At 32.0% G+C, this 17,681-nt stretch overlaps 1 protein-coding gene across 2 annotated transcripts in view; it reads right to left on the minus strand.

The window, feature by feature from the left end:
- Positions 1 to 2,489: 2,489 nt before the first annotated feature.
- Positions 2,490 to 17,681, minus strand: part of LOC129976190 (monocarboxylate transporter 12-like) — a 59,376-nt gene continuing 44,184 nt past the window's right edge. For both annotated transcript variants that reach the window (XM_056089637.1, XM_056089638.1), the window contains exons 3-6: positions 15,080 to 16,530; positions 13,549 to 13,776; positions 6,504 to 6,786; positions 2,490 to 3,940 (exon numbers count right to left, since the gene is read on the minus strand). In XM_056089637.1, the coding sequence (XP_055945612.1) occupies positions 3,552 to 3,940; positions 6,504 to 6,786; positions 13,549 to 13,776; positions 15,080 to 16,354 (2,175 nt within the window). In that variant the 5' untranslated portion in view covers positions 16,355 to 16,530 and the 3' untranslated portion in view covers positions 2,490 to 3,551. The remainder of the gene's footprint in view (positions 3,941 to 6,503; positions 6,787 to 13,548; positions 13,777 to 15,079; positions 16,531 to 17,681) is intronic.

A 17,681-nucleotide genomic window follows, 5' to 3' on the forward strand; every position in this document is an offset into this window, starting at 1 on the left:
TTTGAATTATGAACAATTGCTTTTAATATTATTAAGGTTGTTTTAATAAATTTGAACACAATAGGCTAACAATTTGGCACCTCATCAGATACAGATTTCCAAGGAACCCATTAGAAGCTTTCTGCTGAGCTATAGGTGCTCAAATCATCTACCTGATAAAATAATTGAGGAAAAGAAATTGCTTGTTTTCTGATTAACGATTTACAAATCAGCCCATAAACTAGAATGTTATAACCCAGTTTGTGCCATTTCAGACCATATACATAATTTAAATGGCATAAAAAGTTTTTAAATCAATTCCATATATTTATTAAACACAATAATATAATTTAAATTAATATGATAAAATATTTCTATAAACTTATTAATATTTGAATTTAACAAAGTTAAATCACTTTGTGTATTAATTCAATAGTCATAGAGAACATACAAATTAAAAGTAGCATATATGCACATAAATTTGGAAAATGCACATAAATAAATTGAAAGAAGTGACATTATTTATTTATAAAAGTTGGTTAATATAAATAGCTTTTTTTAAAAGAAAATTTATAAAATTAAGTTCTTTTGTCCATTTGTAAATCAGGCTAATGACTAATTACTATCTCTTATTTCAAAACATGCATTTGTGTTTGTTATATCAGGATAGGAGTTGAAAAAGCAAGACAAAATTGGTAGGAAAAAAAAATATTTAAATAAATAGCTTCTGACAGCCCAAAAATAATAACTGAAAACTCTCACTGTATTCTTTTCCAAGGCGAATATGTGGTCCCTGTAGATTCGTAAGAATGAGCATAAACTGTATTTTATTAGAATCGCTACACATAAAAAATGAATTTATACTTCTAATTTTCCTCAACTTGGTAAATTTAATGGTAAAGAAGGGGGAAAAATACATTTGAAAATATACTGTTATGAGATGAACACTGAAATGAGATGAAATGAAGCGAGAACAACAACTATTTAAAAGATTTAAGTAGTTTATATTCATATTCTATATTACAATATATTATAAGCATCATAGAAGAAAGAATGAATGCATGCAACTTTATTACATTTTAATAGGAAAAGACTTTCTAGCTGAGAGGGTGATTTTATTAATGTTTGTTGTTCTGGAAATGCAATAACAAAATTGAGTAAGCAGTGCATATAAATATATATATATTCTAAGCTAGACAAGGAATTTTTTTCCATGTTACACATAATGATTGAAATTAAAAAAAAAAAAAAAAAAAAAAGCAATGATTATAAAAACATTTAAATTTAACAGTTTCTGACTAAAAAAATTGACTAACTATAATCTTATCTAAGGTTAAACCAAAAATTTCATTTTACAAAGCAAGCTAAAAGCTAAACAATTAATGATGAAATTATGCATTTCGTATCATGCTTAAAGCTTAGTTTTTAAAAAAATTCATTTAAAAAATACATATTAAAGCATAATTTTCACAACGTTTGATGAAATTATGAAGCATGAACATGAATTGTATGCAAATGAAGTATTACATTGATATGTGACGTCCTTAATATTTCTATTTTCAGAAAAATTATATCAAGTAAAAATTTATATTGCTTACTCTGCACTGTATAGCATTATATTTATTTACTACATTCTCAATCATCAAGTGAAATAGGACAGCATAAAAAAAATCATTATAATCGAAGATTTCAGTTGGTTAAAATTTATGAAAAAATAACTCAATAAATCTAGGAGAGAAAAATGAGTGCCAATATACATATTAGATACCTCTGTTTTTACAAAATTCTAAGCATTAAAAAAACTATTTTAGAAGAATATATTAGAAATGTAAAACAAGTCATAACCAACTAAAGACAGTTTTTCCCCTAGCTATTTATTTTGTAAACATTGCACCAACACAAACATAACAATAATAATGAGGACTAGATGGCATTTTTCACAGGCAGTTATCACGTTGAAATAAAATTTAAGAAATAAAAATATCAGATCTTTGAAACTTTTCAAATCAAATGTATAGCTTTCCTCTACTACAATATTCTAAAATTGGCAAAAACAATAATGTAAAATAAAAGACCGATTCACAACAATTTTTTAAATATAAATACTGAGGAAAAATAAATCTGCAAATGACGAACCAAAACATTTATAAAGCACCAAAGTAAACACACAGAAATAAAACACACTAATGTAAATACTAAGCAAGACTGCCATGTCCTACACATCAAAAGTTAAATATTGCAATGTATTGTACAAAACAGTACCATTAAAAATGCAAACGATCGCTATAATGAACGTACATATCTTTATGAAAATCTCTTCATTCAGTAATTGATTTTTTAAAAAAAATTTTAAATCTAAGGATTTAAACCCATTTTCAGATCATAAAATTGCATATTAAAATAATTGCATTAAATCTGTTTTTTTTTTAATGTGGATAATGTATACATCAGTAATCTAACACGTTGGTAGAACTAAAAGTTTACATAATAATTCAAAATTTTATATAAAAAATATATGTTTACTAGTTTGGGATAAAATGTGTTCATTAAAAAAAATCCATGGAGAGTTTTAATAACTGTTACTTGCATAATTTGCAAAGAATGCATTGTTGTATATATATATATGAACATAAGCAAATGTTAAAAAGAAATTCCATACTATTTACGTTTATTAAAATGGGGAAAAATATCAAAACCAGACTTAAAATAATTTTTAACTGCATGATAATTATAAAAATTTGAGACCTTCTGAAAGAACAAAGGTCACAAGTTTCATCAAGAAATATTTCAACAATAAATTTATTGCTAAAATACTGTATCCTTATTGAAAAACCATAAAAAAATTAAATGATTTTTTTAAACATATAGAAATAACTGAACCTTGTGATGTTTTTAAAGGAAATATCAAGACATTGTAGCATATTTATATTAAATAAATACGTTAAAATTACATGTGAAAGAGAGCATAGTATCAATTTTAAAATGTTTAACACAAAAATGAACAAAACCAAACCTTAAAAATGAAAATTAGAAAGAAAAGATAAAAGAATTAATACTGAGATTCAAAAAATCAATAAAAGAAAACACAAAAAGATTTTAAATGCATGAGAGCCATTAGAGATGTGACCTTGAATGTGAAGATGAATAAAATCAAGTATTAGAAATGAAAATTTAAAAGATGAATTAAAAGAATTTATATTGAGATTCAAAAACCAACAAAAGAAAACACAAAGGGTTTTAAAAATGCACGTGAGCCATAGAAATGTGATCTTGTTCAAGAAAATTTCTATATTGTGAATAGATAAAATCAAAAATAATAGATCAGATTTTTAGCAGAAGTTAGCATATATATTGCAATTAACTTTTAACCACAAAAAAAATTTCGTTTACCGGGCACAAAAAGCATACTTATTTCTATGTTCTTCAGCATTTATAACTCAATTTCAAATTTACATATGGAGCATTTAATAGAGATTTATCTCTGACATTAGATTTCGAGATGCTCATTACGTCGATCGTTTAAAGCAAATTAAAATACTAAATAAAGCACTCGATTGAGTAGGGTAATAATTTCAAACAAGAGAAAGGGGATTGGAATACATCGAAATGATTTTCGTGTTTTCTTTCTCGTCTCCTTTTTCGGGTGAAATTTGTTCACTCCCAGAGAGTAAGGGGCAAGCATTGTCGGGGCTTTCATGCAAGCTAAAGATGCATTTATCAATAGGATTTTTCGTTTTCTCTTTACCGTTTAGGAATTTTACAGATTCTGCATCCAATGGTTCTTGAAATTTTACTTTGCGGGTATCGGATGAAACGAGCTCTTTGCTGCTGTTAGATGGAGCCTTGCTGCTGCAGAGAAGACTTTTAGCCATAGGAATTACTAGTGCGCCAGACACAACAATAAGCAAACCGGTGCAGAAAAATGTTATGTCGTAATTTCCAGTCCAGTCGAATAATGCCCCTGTAAAAAGTACAAAATGTTAACACATAGTTAAAGTTTGAAGCAAAATCAGAATTTGATCATTTCAAAACGTATAAAGATAGATACGGATTTTTTATGCAATAATGAGGGAAAAGAAATACCTTTCCCCCTCCGCTATAGAGTTGATTTTTTTTTGTATATTTTACTATTTCCTACAGATGGTTCTGCAGTAGGTAGAACTATGCATTATATAAGACAACGAGTGGAATAATGGTTTATAGACACTCAATGCTTTGGACCCCTTTAAGGATCGTAGTTGTAAGATGAAAATACAATATTCCTCAAAGGCATTAAACAAATGTCATGCTATCACTGGAAAAAAAATCCAATTTCCTTTTCATCTTTTCTGTGCAAATAGCACATTTCTAAATTCGTCAAAAATTATCGGAGTAATTCGGGATATATTGTTACATTTACTAAACAATCTGGGTATTGTGCCATTCGATTATCATTTATATCTTTGAAAAACTCTGTAAGTGATTTAATGATAGCGCCATGGGAACATACTAAGTAGAGTTTTAGCTGGTAATGATCACAAGTTCTATCAGTGCGTAATCGCAAAAAAGACAGATGGTGAACTGTTAACAGAAGAAAATATACTAATGATTAAAATCCATTAATTGTTTTAAAGTCAGCATTTTAATTTTTTGAACAAAAAAAAGTAGAAAAAAAAACTATTAAATTATATTTGTAACAACCCAATATAACAAAATGAATATAAGCGGTAAATAAGAATCGTTCAAAATAATTAATTTAGGCTGTTATTGTAAAACTAAAAATTCACCAGAGTACAAAAAATTATGCAAATCATTTTTTTTTTTTTACTTGTAACAAACAATATATATTGAAATTGCTTGAAATTCGGCGTCAATGATTATTGAACCACTCTTTTTTGTTTCAGCATATTTACTACTAAAAATTCACAGTCGGTCTTAGGAGTGAAAATCATCTTAAATGAACTACCGGCATTAATTACCTACCAAGTTTGTGTTTCGCTTCGTGGTGTAGTCCGTGAAGAAAACAGATGATGTATTTTAACTCTTTGTTTTGATTCCAATATTTGATATCAACCTACAACTTTGGCATTAGAATTACATGCTAAATTTCAATAATCTAGCTTTCTACGTTTATGAATTATCGAGTTCACATACAGGAACAGACATCTTATCAATCAATCTGATAACTGTTTTGATTCAAAATTTGTTATACATTTATAAAGTCTAAGACAATCAGCCTTTTAACAGATCGGTTTCAAAACTGGATACAGATTTACACTTCATATTTTAAATTCGAGTGTCAAATTTTATCCATCTAGCTGTCTTCGCATTATTTCGTTAATTTATCTCGAACAGACCGACTTCCTTTGAATGAATTTTCTTCAAAATTTGATAGAAATCCAAGAATTTGGTACCAAATTCAGTCATTGTAGATTAAAGGGTTTGAATTAGCGTGTGCTCAAACAGACAAAATACAAAAGATTTTGGACGCACGAAGGTTAGAAATGTAGTCAGCTTCAAATTTTTTTCGACTATTAGATGCATTTTTTTTTTTTTTTTTTTTTTTTTTTATAATGGGAAGTAAAAATACTTGTTTTGCTTAGCAATTCTAAAACAAGATGATTCTATAGATTCGGACAGTTGAAATTTTAGGCGACTTTATTAATGGAAATAGGACCCGAACGCTGAAGTGAAAGATGTATGTTCGGCGCACAGATGGTTAAAATCTAAAAGTATGCTAATATGCGGGAGAATGGACGGAGTTCCAGGTTTCGATGGTTATTAACCTTCGGACATAATAATGTCGAGAATAAAATAACATGACAAGTACAATTGCCTAAGAAATGAAATTTACATAAAAGGTTGGGCAAAAAATTACACAGCAAGAATCTACTAAAAATAACAGCTTTAACAGATTGTCTAAAGAAATAAATAAAGGAAACTACTACATAACAGAAATTTTACATACTTGATACATGCATTGATTAAGATTTGCTTAAACTTCTTGAAGAAACACAAGGGTTATTTCAGGAACGAATTTTGGTTATTGTTCTAAGAAGGTGGAGGACGATGCCTCAGCTTACAATCCGAATTTCTGTTTATATTAAAGAGAAGACATTTGAACCTCGATAAATGTAATGTGCATTACGCCTGTATATGCGGCGGTTTTTCGAAGGAATCGAGTCTTGAATCCGCAACCCTCCCGTCCCACAGATGAAACTTCGCCATAAGGCCGCATATTAATTAAACTGGCTAAATGAGTTTAATAATATTCAGGTGACATCAAATATAAATTAAATAGAACATCAGTCGATGACTTTTAGATTTTTTTTTTTTTTTACAAACGAAACACGAAATAATTAATTTTCTCCTTTACATTATGTCTTTTTAGATAAACAATGGTAAGTAGCAAGTAAAAAAATTAATACAGCAAAATACATTATTTGGTTTGAATTCAATATTTCATAACATTAAATTACAATCAATTTCAAAGAAATTGCGTTATTTTTTCTGATAATATAAATATGCTGAATAGACTGACTTACCAGCTGCAGGCGGGCCAACTAAACTGGCAATACCTTGAACAAGCAACAGAAGTCCATAAGCTCCCGTGAAATTGTCGAGGGATATCAGATTAACAATAATGACAGGTATGAGCGTGTAATTCGCACTGATTGTAAAGCCATAGATGCCCACCAAAACGGCCGTGGCGTAATAGTTGATTAATACTGGTATTAAAACTAGTGACAATCCACTAATTAATATGAAGCCACTATAAAGAAGAGATGGATCAATCCACGGTTTGTCTCCGATATATCCGACGATAACCTAAAAAATATATCGAAAAAAAAAAAAAACATCAGCAATGGATAAGAATATAAAAACACTGCAAGAACTGACACTTTGGTCATTCTTATTAAAGTTTTGTAAATAAAATTTCGCAGTAGGAAAGGCATGAATATTTCTACACGCATGTTTGTTTCCATGCGGGTTTCAAGACGCAATAATCACATTAGTCAACATTGCGTCCAAATCTAGGTATTTATGCTACATGTAAAGATTGCTGTTTCATTACGTTCCTGAGATTTCCACAAATAGTAATTTGGTAATTCGCGTAAATTACCAGTATTATGAAATTAATGGAGTAAACTAAATATTATGTGGTACAATGTAATGAGCAAATTGTTGAAGGGAAAATGTGACTCGGCATTCAATTATTAAGTAACCGAAAATGTGCTGTCATTTTTTGTTGATCATAAAAGTGAATAAGAAATAACACAGTTTATTAATCAAAATAACCACCCTCACATTTAATAAATTTTTTCCCAACGGAAAACACGCTTATAAATTCCATTTTCATAAAATTCAGATCTTTAGACTTGAAGAAGTTCTCTAACTCTGTTTCCGTAGCTTCTCTACTTCTGAACTGTCGATTTCGCAGATGATTATCCAGACTTAAAAATAGACGACAGTCAGAAGGGCTGATGTCAAGGGTATATGGAGGATGCAAAAGTGATTCCCATCTAAGGGTCTGAATTGTGTCAGGGGGCAGATGCGCGACATGAGTCATAGCATTATCGTGTAGGAAACGAACGTCTTTGTGGTTCACTAAATCTGGCTGTTCTTTCAAAAGTGATAGGTTATCTCGACAGGAGTTGGTCATTGTAGATGTTAGCAGTTATAGTCTAGTCCGAGATAAAAGTTCATAGTGAACAGTTCCATTTGCAGTTCACCATACGCACAATAAAACCTTCTGCAGGTAGATAGTGAGTTTGCTAGTCTGTGGTACAGCATCAGTGGATGACAGCCAATGAAACGATCTTTTGGGTTTGCCATAGAAGAGCCACTACTCATCACAGGTTAATAAACGGTCAAGAAATGGTTCTGTTTGATTGCGATGTAGCAATCCCAAATAAATGTTCTGACGTTGTAGCTTATTGGCAGGTGCCAATTGATGAGGCATCCGTTTCCTGAGTTTGTAAACTTTCCCAATACTATGTAAATGTAAACGGACAGTTTCATCACTTTCGGAGAACCCTTGTGTTAACATCTGACAAGTCTGAGCGGAATCTTCTTCAATTGCAAGCCTGTAATTCAACATCATTAATGACATATGGCCACCCTTCTTGTGGCGGATTTTTAAGTGACTTACATTTTCTAAATTACCTCTGGGTGGTGCGAATGCTGATAGAATCTTCTCCAAAAGCCTGGCATATTTTTTGGAGTCGTTTGCACAGCATTTGTTCCACATTCAAACTCCCGCATACAGCACGAATTATAGAATTTAGAGACTCATCTTTAGGCCAATCTTTTCAATGAAGAGATAACCTTTCCGCTTCAGTTTATATAAGATGAGTTTGCATTAAATCTTGATTAATATATTGCTGGAACTTTAGTGCCATCTATTGTGCATTGCGTGTAACATTATTTAAATATTTTTTAGTTTTACAAAAATGATGGGAACTTTTTTTGGTCATCTTATATGAAAGAGCATTGATGTTAATCGGTCACATATATTTCTTAAAATTGATCTTGTTAGAGAAGTTAAGCACAAATAAATTGGGAAAAAAGAATGTATAATTGGATGTAATAAAGCAAACATGGAAGTATATATGATTATAAGATAGGAAATTACAACCTTTTTCTTAACTGTTGATATGTGATATGATTTTCTCTCCTTATTCTCAAAAATCAGCGGGAGTATATTCTCCTAAATTTTTGTGCATACTCTAATAAAGGCGTTATTCTCTTACCCAGCATAAAACACTAAGAATTGGGTAAGGCCACGAACACATAGTATAGAAGAACAATAATTACAGAATATTTGCGCATGAATCGGGCATTCTTACCAAAGCATGCGACCAGCGGAATGATAGGTTTTATTGTAGTGCACTGACCTCCGGCTGGGACTTTTAATTACAACTCTTGAAAATAGTTTCTTGCATATGAATAGTTGTGCTCGTAGAGAAACATTTGGCTATTAACCCTTGACTTGCTATTAATTAAACAGATACTATACATCGAATTTGTATTTTGGAGGCCTCCCCCCCCCCCCCAACAGACTGAAACCGAAATTTGAAATAGAAACAAACTCTAGTCACGAGATGGTATACAAAATTTAATTTATTTCAATCACTACGGTTTTGAGTTATGTTTCCATGCATGCGAAAGTACAGGCCAACATGCGGTCAACCACTTGAAGGATTTGGTTCAAAATTATCTATATTTTAGACTAATGTATCAAATTTTATCTATCTATTTCTTTAGTTTTGTGATTACCGAATTGTTTCTTTGTACTTAAAGCTAGACAGAAAGAATTCTTCTAAATGGATTGCGTTTAAAATTTGACAGACATTTACAAATTGGGTATAAAATCCTTATGCTAAATTTCATTTCTCTAAATCAAAGTGTTTTTTGTTAATTATCGTGTTCATAGAAAGACTTAATGCCATATATATATCTCTCGGGGAGATATGAAACGTGGAGAGTTGTCAAAATATCGAATCCGATTTTTGACGACTACAAAATTTTATATATCCTGCAAGAGAAAGTAAAAATGGGCCAATCTCTCTGAAACGAAGACTTATTTAAACGGAGGAAATTTAAAAACTGACTAATCCAGCTTCTTCAGTAAATCTGGTTTCTTGCAGTCTTCTAACTCCCACGTCACAACGAGAGGAAGATGGACGAGAAAGGAAAGACAAACAGATCCTGATGACAGATTTAACGAAGGAGGAGGGATTAATAAAGATCAGTAATACAAATATCAATTACACGAGTATTCAGAAGTAAAGCAAAGCTTATAAGGACGGTCATCTGAAATTTGTTGGTATCAAGGTTAATTCCTTCATCGCCTGTCAACGAAAACGAAACATGAAATCAGTCTTATGATCTATTTACGTTTCAGAATAAATACTTCGCGGTGTTGTTTTAGCACAATTTCCACTGAAGAACATTTATAAGTTTGAGCAACTCCAAAGTGCAGTTATTTTCAGATATTTATTAAGATGAGATAAATTATCAAGTTAAAATATATTAGTATGAATTTACTAAGTTCTTTTTATAAGCATCGTTTTATAATTTATTTAAATCGGTATAATTAAGTCTGGCATCTTTCAACCAAAGTAGTAACCCAGTAAAATTTGCTATTATCTGTTGCCGACTCATTTTCTTTTACATAATCTTTTGTTAAAAACTGACTCTCTAAGATCTGAATTTAAGACGCAGAAACCAAAATAAATGGTTTTGCTTACTTTTCGATCAGTTTGTAGCTATAATCCTGGTAAACTTCCCAAATGCAATTATTTTTCTTAGAATACAAATCAAAACACCTTTCTTTAATATTAACATTTTACTTGATATATTACCTGAATTTTTACTTTCTTGTATACGCAGTATATAGAAAGTATAGTAATCACCGAAAAATTCGAACTTGAGACTTTGACGAATCTCCATGTTTTAAATCTCTCTGAATTCGAAAAACCCATTTTTGGAAAATGTCCGTCTGTCAGTGACCAAAATCTCAAAGATTCTTAGAACTACAACTCTCTGAACTTTGAATTTGGTATATAGTCTCTACGTCAAATTTGCAAATTTCTATCAAATTTTGAGTAAAATCTCTTAAAGGGAAGTCCGTCTGTCCGAATTTAATTTAATAAGATAAATATAAAATGAAGAGAATAGATACTTAACATTCGGTACACAGATTTAACATCTGAAGTATAGACACCTGTCACATTTTGAGTCAAATCCAACTACGTGTTCACTGTCTGTCGGTCTGTACTTTCATAGACATGTAAACGCGATAGTTTAAAAAATGCGATGATTTAAATATACGAAAAATGATTTGTAATTTTGTGACAAGCGCAATTCTGTGTCAAATTTTTGGATTCTATTAAGCATGATACTATTAATCGCCAAATAACTCGCCAAGGGTGACATGAAATATTCAGTAAAAATTCTAAATTCCTGCCAAACGTTAATATTTCGTAACTATTGTATGTCAATGCCATGTGTAGGAATTGCAATACCGGTATACCGGGATACCGAATACCGGTATTTTGAGCCATTTGTACAATTTTGTAATACCGGTATTCGCAAGTTTAAATACCGGTTTTTCAGTATTTACTAAATATTTTTAAAACTGTCTCCACTACAAGTTCAGGGATTGCCAACATATAAAAATAGTATACGTTTTTGTTTTTATGTCTCCCTAACGGGCGAAATTAATTAGCTAATTAATGGCTTAATTAATTGCTTAAATCTAAATTAGCGAAACATGGATTATCCCCGAAAAAAGAAATTGTATCCATAACGACTGATGGAGCAACAGTTACAAAAAAAGTTGGAAAGTTGATTGTTGCAAATCAGCAATTGTGCTATGCACATGGAATTCAATTAGGAGATATAGATGTATTTAGGGATTGCAATACCGGTATACCGGGATACCGAATACCGGTATTTTGAGCCATTTGTACAATTTTATAATACGATATTCACAAGTTTAAATACCGATTTTTCGGTATTTAATAGAAATTTTTTAAATTGTCTTGTAATTTTTGAAATTGTTCAGGGATCGCCAACATAGGAAAATAGTATACGTTTTTGTTTTTATGTCTCCCTAACGGGCGAAATTAATTAGACTGTGAATACGAAGTTGCATCGTACAATCAAGAGAAGTGATAAAATACTGAAAGACAATGGATTGTTAAAGCCTCCACCTTTTTCGCATAACTTTGCGTTTACTTTGACAAAATAGGAGTGAGAGGAAAGATGAAAGGAGATGTTTAGGAGGAGATTCAAAACACGTTGGAGCAGTTTACTCCTAATGATGGAACGATTTTTGGAACTGATATATCCAATCCAAAAAGCAATAATCAACTTAAACCAGCAAATTAATTTTTCAGATAGTGAATTCGACTTAATATCCAGAACAGGTTGTTATAACTTAATATTAAAACTGGCAGTTGAGGCATTATGTCGGAGAGATTCTAATTTATTAACAGCGAATGCAACAATAAATTTCATGTTACAGTCATTGAAAGAACAGCACACATCACTATCTGAAGAATTATATATTACATTGAAAAATCCCACAGAAGAAAGGCATACCGAAATAGAAAATGTCTTACGGTATTTACATAATTATAATTATTTTAAAAATGAAAAAGAAGAAAAGAGACTAACCAATTCAAATCTGATCAAGTTTATAGTAAATTTTCTTAAAATTTTTTTACCCACAAACCTGTCCACATTCAGAAGAATTTGGTACAGTTATCGGAGATTATCATGGCACAAATGTCGACAGTGAAAAGGAATTGTCCCTTGAACAAAAATTAGAATTAGCGATAAATAAAAAATATTCAACAAACCAAAATAGAATACAGAAATCAGCTATATCCAAAACCATCCGACGAGTAATCGATTTATTTGAAGATGAGGTATTTTAGAAGTAAATATTTGGAAAAAGTATATCACAAATTGCTAACAGTACCACCAACTATCGTAGATGCCGAAAGAGCGCTTTCGACAGCTGATAATTTTTGCCCAAAATTACATTCCAGGCTTAATGACAGTACAATTGATGCATTATGTTTTTAAGATCACATTTCAAAAATTTGTAATAGTACTAGAGACTGAATAGTGATGTTAACGCTTTTTTGTTTATCTAAACATTATTATTGCCAGGTTCTCTGCTGAACACTCTATACACTTTCAGTGGGTCCCCTCACATGTTGGTTTAAATTGTAATAAGATAGCGGATAATTTAGCTAAGACTGCCTAAGCAGACATATTTCATGGTGATGCAACACTAACTTATTCTGAAATCTCCTCTATCAAAAAGATGGAGTCGAGTGCACTTTGGAGAATCCCACCTGCTCATCCTTGGTACTTTGGTAAAAGTCCCGATTGGTGTCACCGTCTGAATATCTCTAGAAAACAGCAAACGGCTATCTCTCGTTTTTTAAGTGGACACTCCAAATCCCTCATCTTCCAACACGGACGGAGGATCTTTGCTGAATGTCCTTGGTGCAAGGCAGATCAAGCCTCTCACAATCATATTCTTAAATGTTTAAATTTTACGATTTTTGAGATTTTAAGGGATCCGCTATTGTTTTTGGACTTTTTAGAGATCTTTGGTTTCATGGAGGTGGTATAGTGCAGCTGTACCACTTTGGATCAGAAACAACAACAGCACTTTTTTTTGTGATTGAAATAAAGAAGATGTTCCTTTACTTTTTTGTGATTCTTTATAAACCGTTATAATTTATATGCTACAAATTATTTTTGTGATATTTACATTCTCTAATAAAACTGGTAAATAAAACAAAGAAACACCCGTGTTTTCTTTCTTTTCCTAAAATTTCCAATACCGGTATCAAGATCTAAAAAATACCGAATACCGGTATTGAACTTTTGGTCCGGTATTGCAATCCTTACATGTAAGGCGTACTCTGGCACGGCAAGTTTATGAGACGGTCTGCGAGGAAATTTTGGGGAAGCCGTTTCCGCTAGTTTATATAAATAATTTTTGCAAAAAAAAAGATTAATCAATATAGCCGACAGGAAACAATTACGCAGACCACTTACCACGCCTAAACAATTCAGAACTCCAAGCACTGAAACCAGTAGGGATGCGCTCTCCAAATCCGTTCCAGTAGTGATAGCATGATCAGGTACATAAACGTATGGTATATCCACACAAGCATACAGCAAAAAGTTTGATAAACAAAATATAGTGTATCCGATATTCTTGAAGTTACTAAAGTCAAACATATCTAGCATAAGTTCTTTCAGGTCGTGAATAAACAGGCATGGCTGGAAAAAAATTATATTCAGTTAGGAAAGATAATAAAATACAAAATAAGCAAGATTCAAGATTTTTTTTTTTTTTTTTTTAGGTTATCGAATATATAAAAACAGGCTTAACAAATAATAATTATAAGTTTCCAATATAGAGATAGTGCAAATGTTATCTCTTGTATATAAATTACTAAATTAAATAAAAGTAACTATAATCTATTTGAAATAGTAGATTAAATTACAATTAGCACATAAAATTTTTAACACATTATAATAACAATGCTCTTTAGAAATAATTATTCTCTTTATTTCATAGAGGATAATGTGTACATTTAAAATGGAAAAAATAATGTAATCAATGAATATGTTCTATTCTTCAATTGTTTCCTCATAACTAATTTGAATGTCTTAGGTATATTCATGCCGAAATTTACCATACTCGAATCGAATCATCTATCTAATTTGATGACTTGTGTGCTATTTCTTAAATGTAATAGAGAGGAGACCATTTATTACAAAGTAAATGTGAATCACGAACTATTCATGCGGCAGCTAACTTAACGCGTTAGCTGCCGCAGCTTACGAACTGCGGCAGCTAACGGGTTAAGTTAAAAATTTAAGGAGCTATAGGACCTTTAATAGCTAAAACAGACTCGAAAGTTGGTCAAATATGAATCAAACCTAACGCAAGAAAAAATTCTCAATTTTAAGATATATTTTTTTTATCACAGTTTTATAAGACATTTAAAATTATAATTGAGTGTTTCATAAATATACGGTTAAATTATTTTCATTAATTAAAATATATGTGCACGAAAAATATTCTGTATAAATTTTCGGAGACAGAATCTGCTTGTCGAATAAATTGTCGAAGACAGACACACCAATTTACTCCCAAAGAACATAACTTGATAATCACGCAAAAAGAAATATTTGAATATATTTAATTTTTATATTGTTAAAATATGATAACACTTAAAAAACATTTTTAGCATATTAGCAAGCATTGAAGAAAAAGTATATATAACAATGCTTTAATTTTGCACGATTTTCTTTATTATGTGTGTATACGCATGCCTGGAAAATTTCATTTTGATACGATGAACTAATTTTATGTAATCCTGCGCGCAAGCTCTGAAAATGCAGCATTGTGAAAAAGGACTTTAAAGTAAACGTTTCTGCGTGAAAAGTCAATAGTGACCTTAAAGTTTTTGATTATATCTCTTAAACTAATTAACATACACACATGTGCAATGCCAAAAATATTCAGAAGGGTTTCGACTATCAAATTAAATCATAAAAAATTCTTTGCACCAACCTTTTCTTCAGGAATAGTAACCATACTATTGCGAAAAATATCGGGACAACTGGATGCCTTTAAACGATAGCGATGAATATTCAACATGGCTCCTCTGTAAGTAATACTGCCTCTCTGAAGTTTTAAGTTGCGAAGGTATGCCGCATCAAGCTTTCCAGATATCGACATGGCTCTCTGGTCGGGCGACTGAAGGGACTTGCTGATACTCCTGTGGCGAACTTTCTTCCGTTTCTTGCTGGCAGTTTTATCTTTGCCATTTTGTGTCACAGCCGAAGACGAGTCAACAGAACCGTCCGGATCCTTCTTTATGATGGAATCTAATATGTAAGGGTGCTGCTCCAATAGAGAATTGAGATGTGTACCTTCCTTACTGGACAGCTCGGAAATGACTTCGGGACAGTTGTCCTCAAGATAGGTTGGTAACTGCACCATGGAGCTGCACAGACGTTCGGAATTCTCCAGAACACCACTGTCAGGACTCTCAGGTTTACCATCGCTACCGGCAGTCTCTTCCTGGGTCGGAGATTCCAGATCTCGCATTAGGGCTCCGAACACTACCATGTTGAGAAAGAAACCAGCCAGGATGACGAGGGTGCCCTGCCAACAGTACTCCTCCAGCAGGTAAATGGTCAGGGGTGGAAACACAAAGGTGCCGATGCCGGTTCCACAGGCAGCTAGACCCGTCGCCAGAGACCTCTTCTTCTCGAAGTAGTACGCGACAACTACGATGGAAGTGACGTAGCAAAGTGCGAGACCAAGACCGGCAAGGGAGAAGGTCAGAAAGAGCAGCTCGAGGCAGTCAGCGAAGACGCTGATGACGAAGGAAAAGGTCGAAAGCAATGCACCCAGGATGCACATCTTCCGACAGCCATAACGATCGATGAGATAACTTGCAACGGGACCGGCCAGCAACGGCATGCTAAGAAAGATGGAACCGACCCAGGAGGTTTTAGCTTTACTTTCCCCAAAATAATCCACGAAATCAATGAACAAAATTCCAAACGAAAAAGACACCCCATCGGCAATCAAATTGATCATGAATGCAGCAAACACAACGACCCATCCCCAACCGCCGTCTGGTGGTAAGGGGATGGTGGTTCCGCTATCGGCCGAGGATGAGGAGGAAGAGGAAACACTATGGGTGCTAAACTGACAGGTGGTTTTCCCTTTTCCATTGAACTTTATATTATTAACTTCAGCTTCGTATAGTGTTCGCTTAATATTTGAGTCATTAATGTCCACATTTTCTCGGCTTTTATTAATAGTTGAATCCATAATTGAGAATTGAGAATTAAATTCTTAATACTAAAGATATCTTTGGTAAGTAGCATATATTCATCCAGCAAATGTGATGTTGCCATCGGCCACAGAATGCAGGTATCTTGTTTTGAGTTGAAGTTCCGCATCAAGAACTTTGGTCCATTAGAAGCAATCCTCAAAAGATAGGGACACTGCAAAATTAAAAAATATATATTTATATATTTGTTAAATTAAAATGTTAAGAATATAAAATATTTCACCTTCCAGATAAAGAACAATTGCACTTTTCAGTAAATTCATTTAATATGAAATCAACAGAAAATACTAGATCAACTTAACACAACGCGCCTTCCAAGAAAACTATTTCAATGATAGCTTCAAAAGCTACTTCCTCATGACTACAGACCTTTCTCGCTCTTTTTCACATCTACAGCCTTCAATATTTATGAAAGAGAAACGGAAAAAAGTATAAAAGTGACGCCGAGCTTTATCTTTTAGAAGTTTTATTGCTTCTTCAAAGGACATCTTTTGCAACCCTGCAGCAATTAGAAAAAGAAAAAGAGCATTCTGCATTTGAAATTCTTGATATCGTCGAACATCATGAATGCATCACTTTAGATTATTTATCTAATGTAATGAGGCAGATATTTATTTTGGCACCGCTGCAAGAAGACTGTAATAGTTTGAAGTGTCACATTTCGAAATTATCAGCTTTTGGATTATTGAAAGAAGGTAAAAGTTAGCCAACAGAGAGATGCGATTTTAAAGCTTTTAATTATCTCTCTTAATTATAAACTTTAAAATCGATTTCTTTAATTGTTTCTCTTTTATGATTTGAAATACAAGGAAATTTATCACGAGTTTAATACAACTAAGCTATTCAGTATGCTTATTCAAAGACAATGGAAGAATTTTCAAACTGAAACTGTTATCAATAACAATTTTAAAGTATAAAATAAATAAGGATACGATTCTTTTAAAAATGAATTTCAGTAGAATTCAGAGGCGTAACAATGGGAGAGGGAGATGAGGAGGGAATAATAAATACATGCGCCATTCTCTAATATTCAAGAAGCCAGTTAATGTCATTTTTTAATTAAAAAATGTAAAAATAATATATCTAAACGCCATTTACCAAATTGCTCATGAGAACAGAGGGCGAAAAAACATTTTTGCTCTGACACTCCTAGCCTTCATTATGTCCCTGAATTCATGGAAAAATCTTCAAATTTCACCTATCAGTTTGAATTAAAATATTTGTTTTGCAAACTGCATCAACACAATATTACAATTTTTAAAGGGAAAATCACTAGATTGGCTTAATATAAAAACTCGATTAACT

Source organism: Argiope bruennichi, chromosome 7 (genome assembly GCF_947563725.1).
Source record: "Argiope bruennichi chromosome 7, qqArgBrue1.1, whole genome shotgun sequence".
Lineage (NCBI taxonomy): Eukaryota > Metazoa > Arthropoda > Arachnida > Araneae > Araneidae > Argiope > Argiope bruennichi.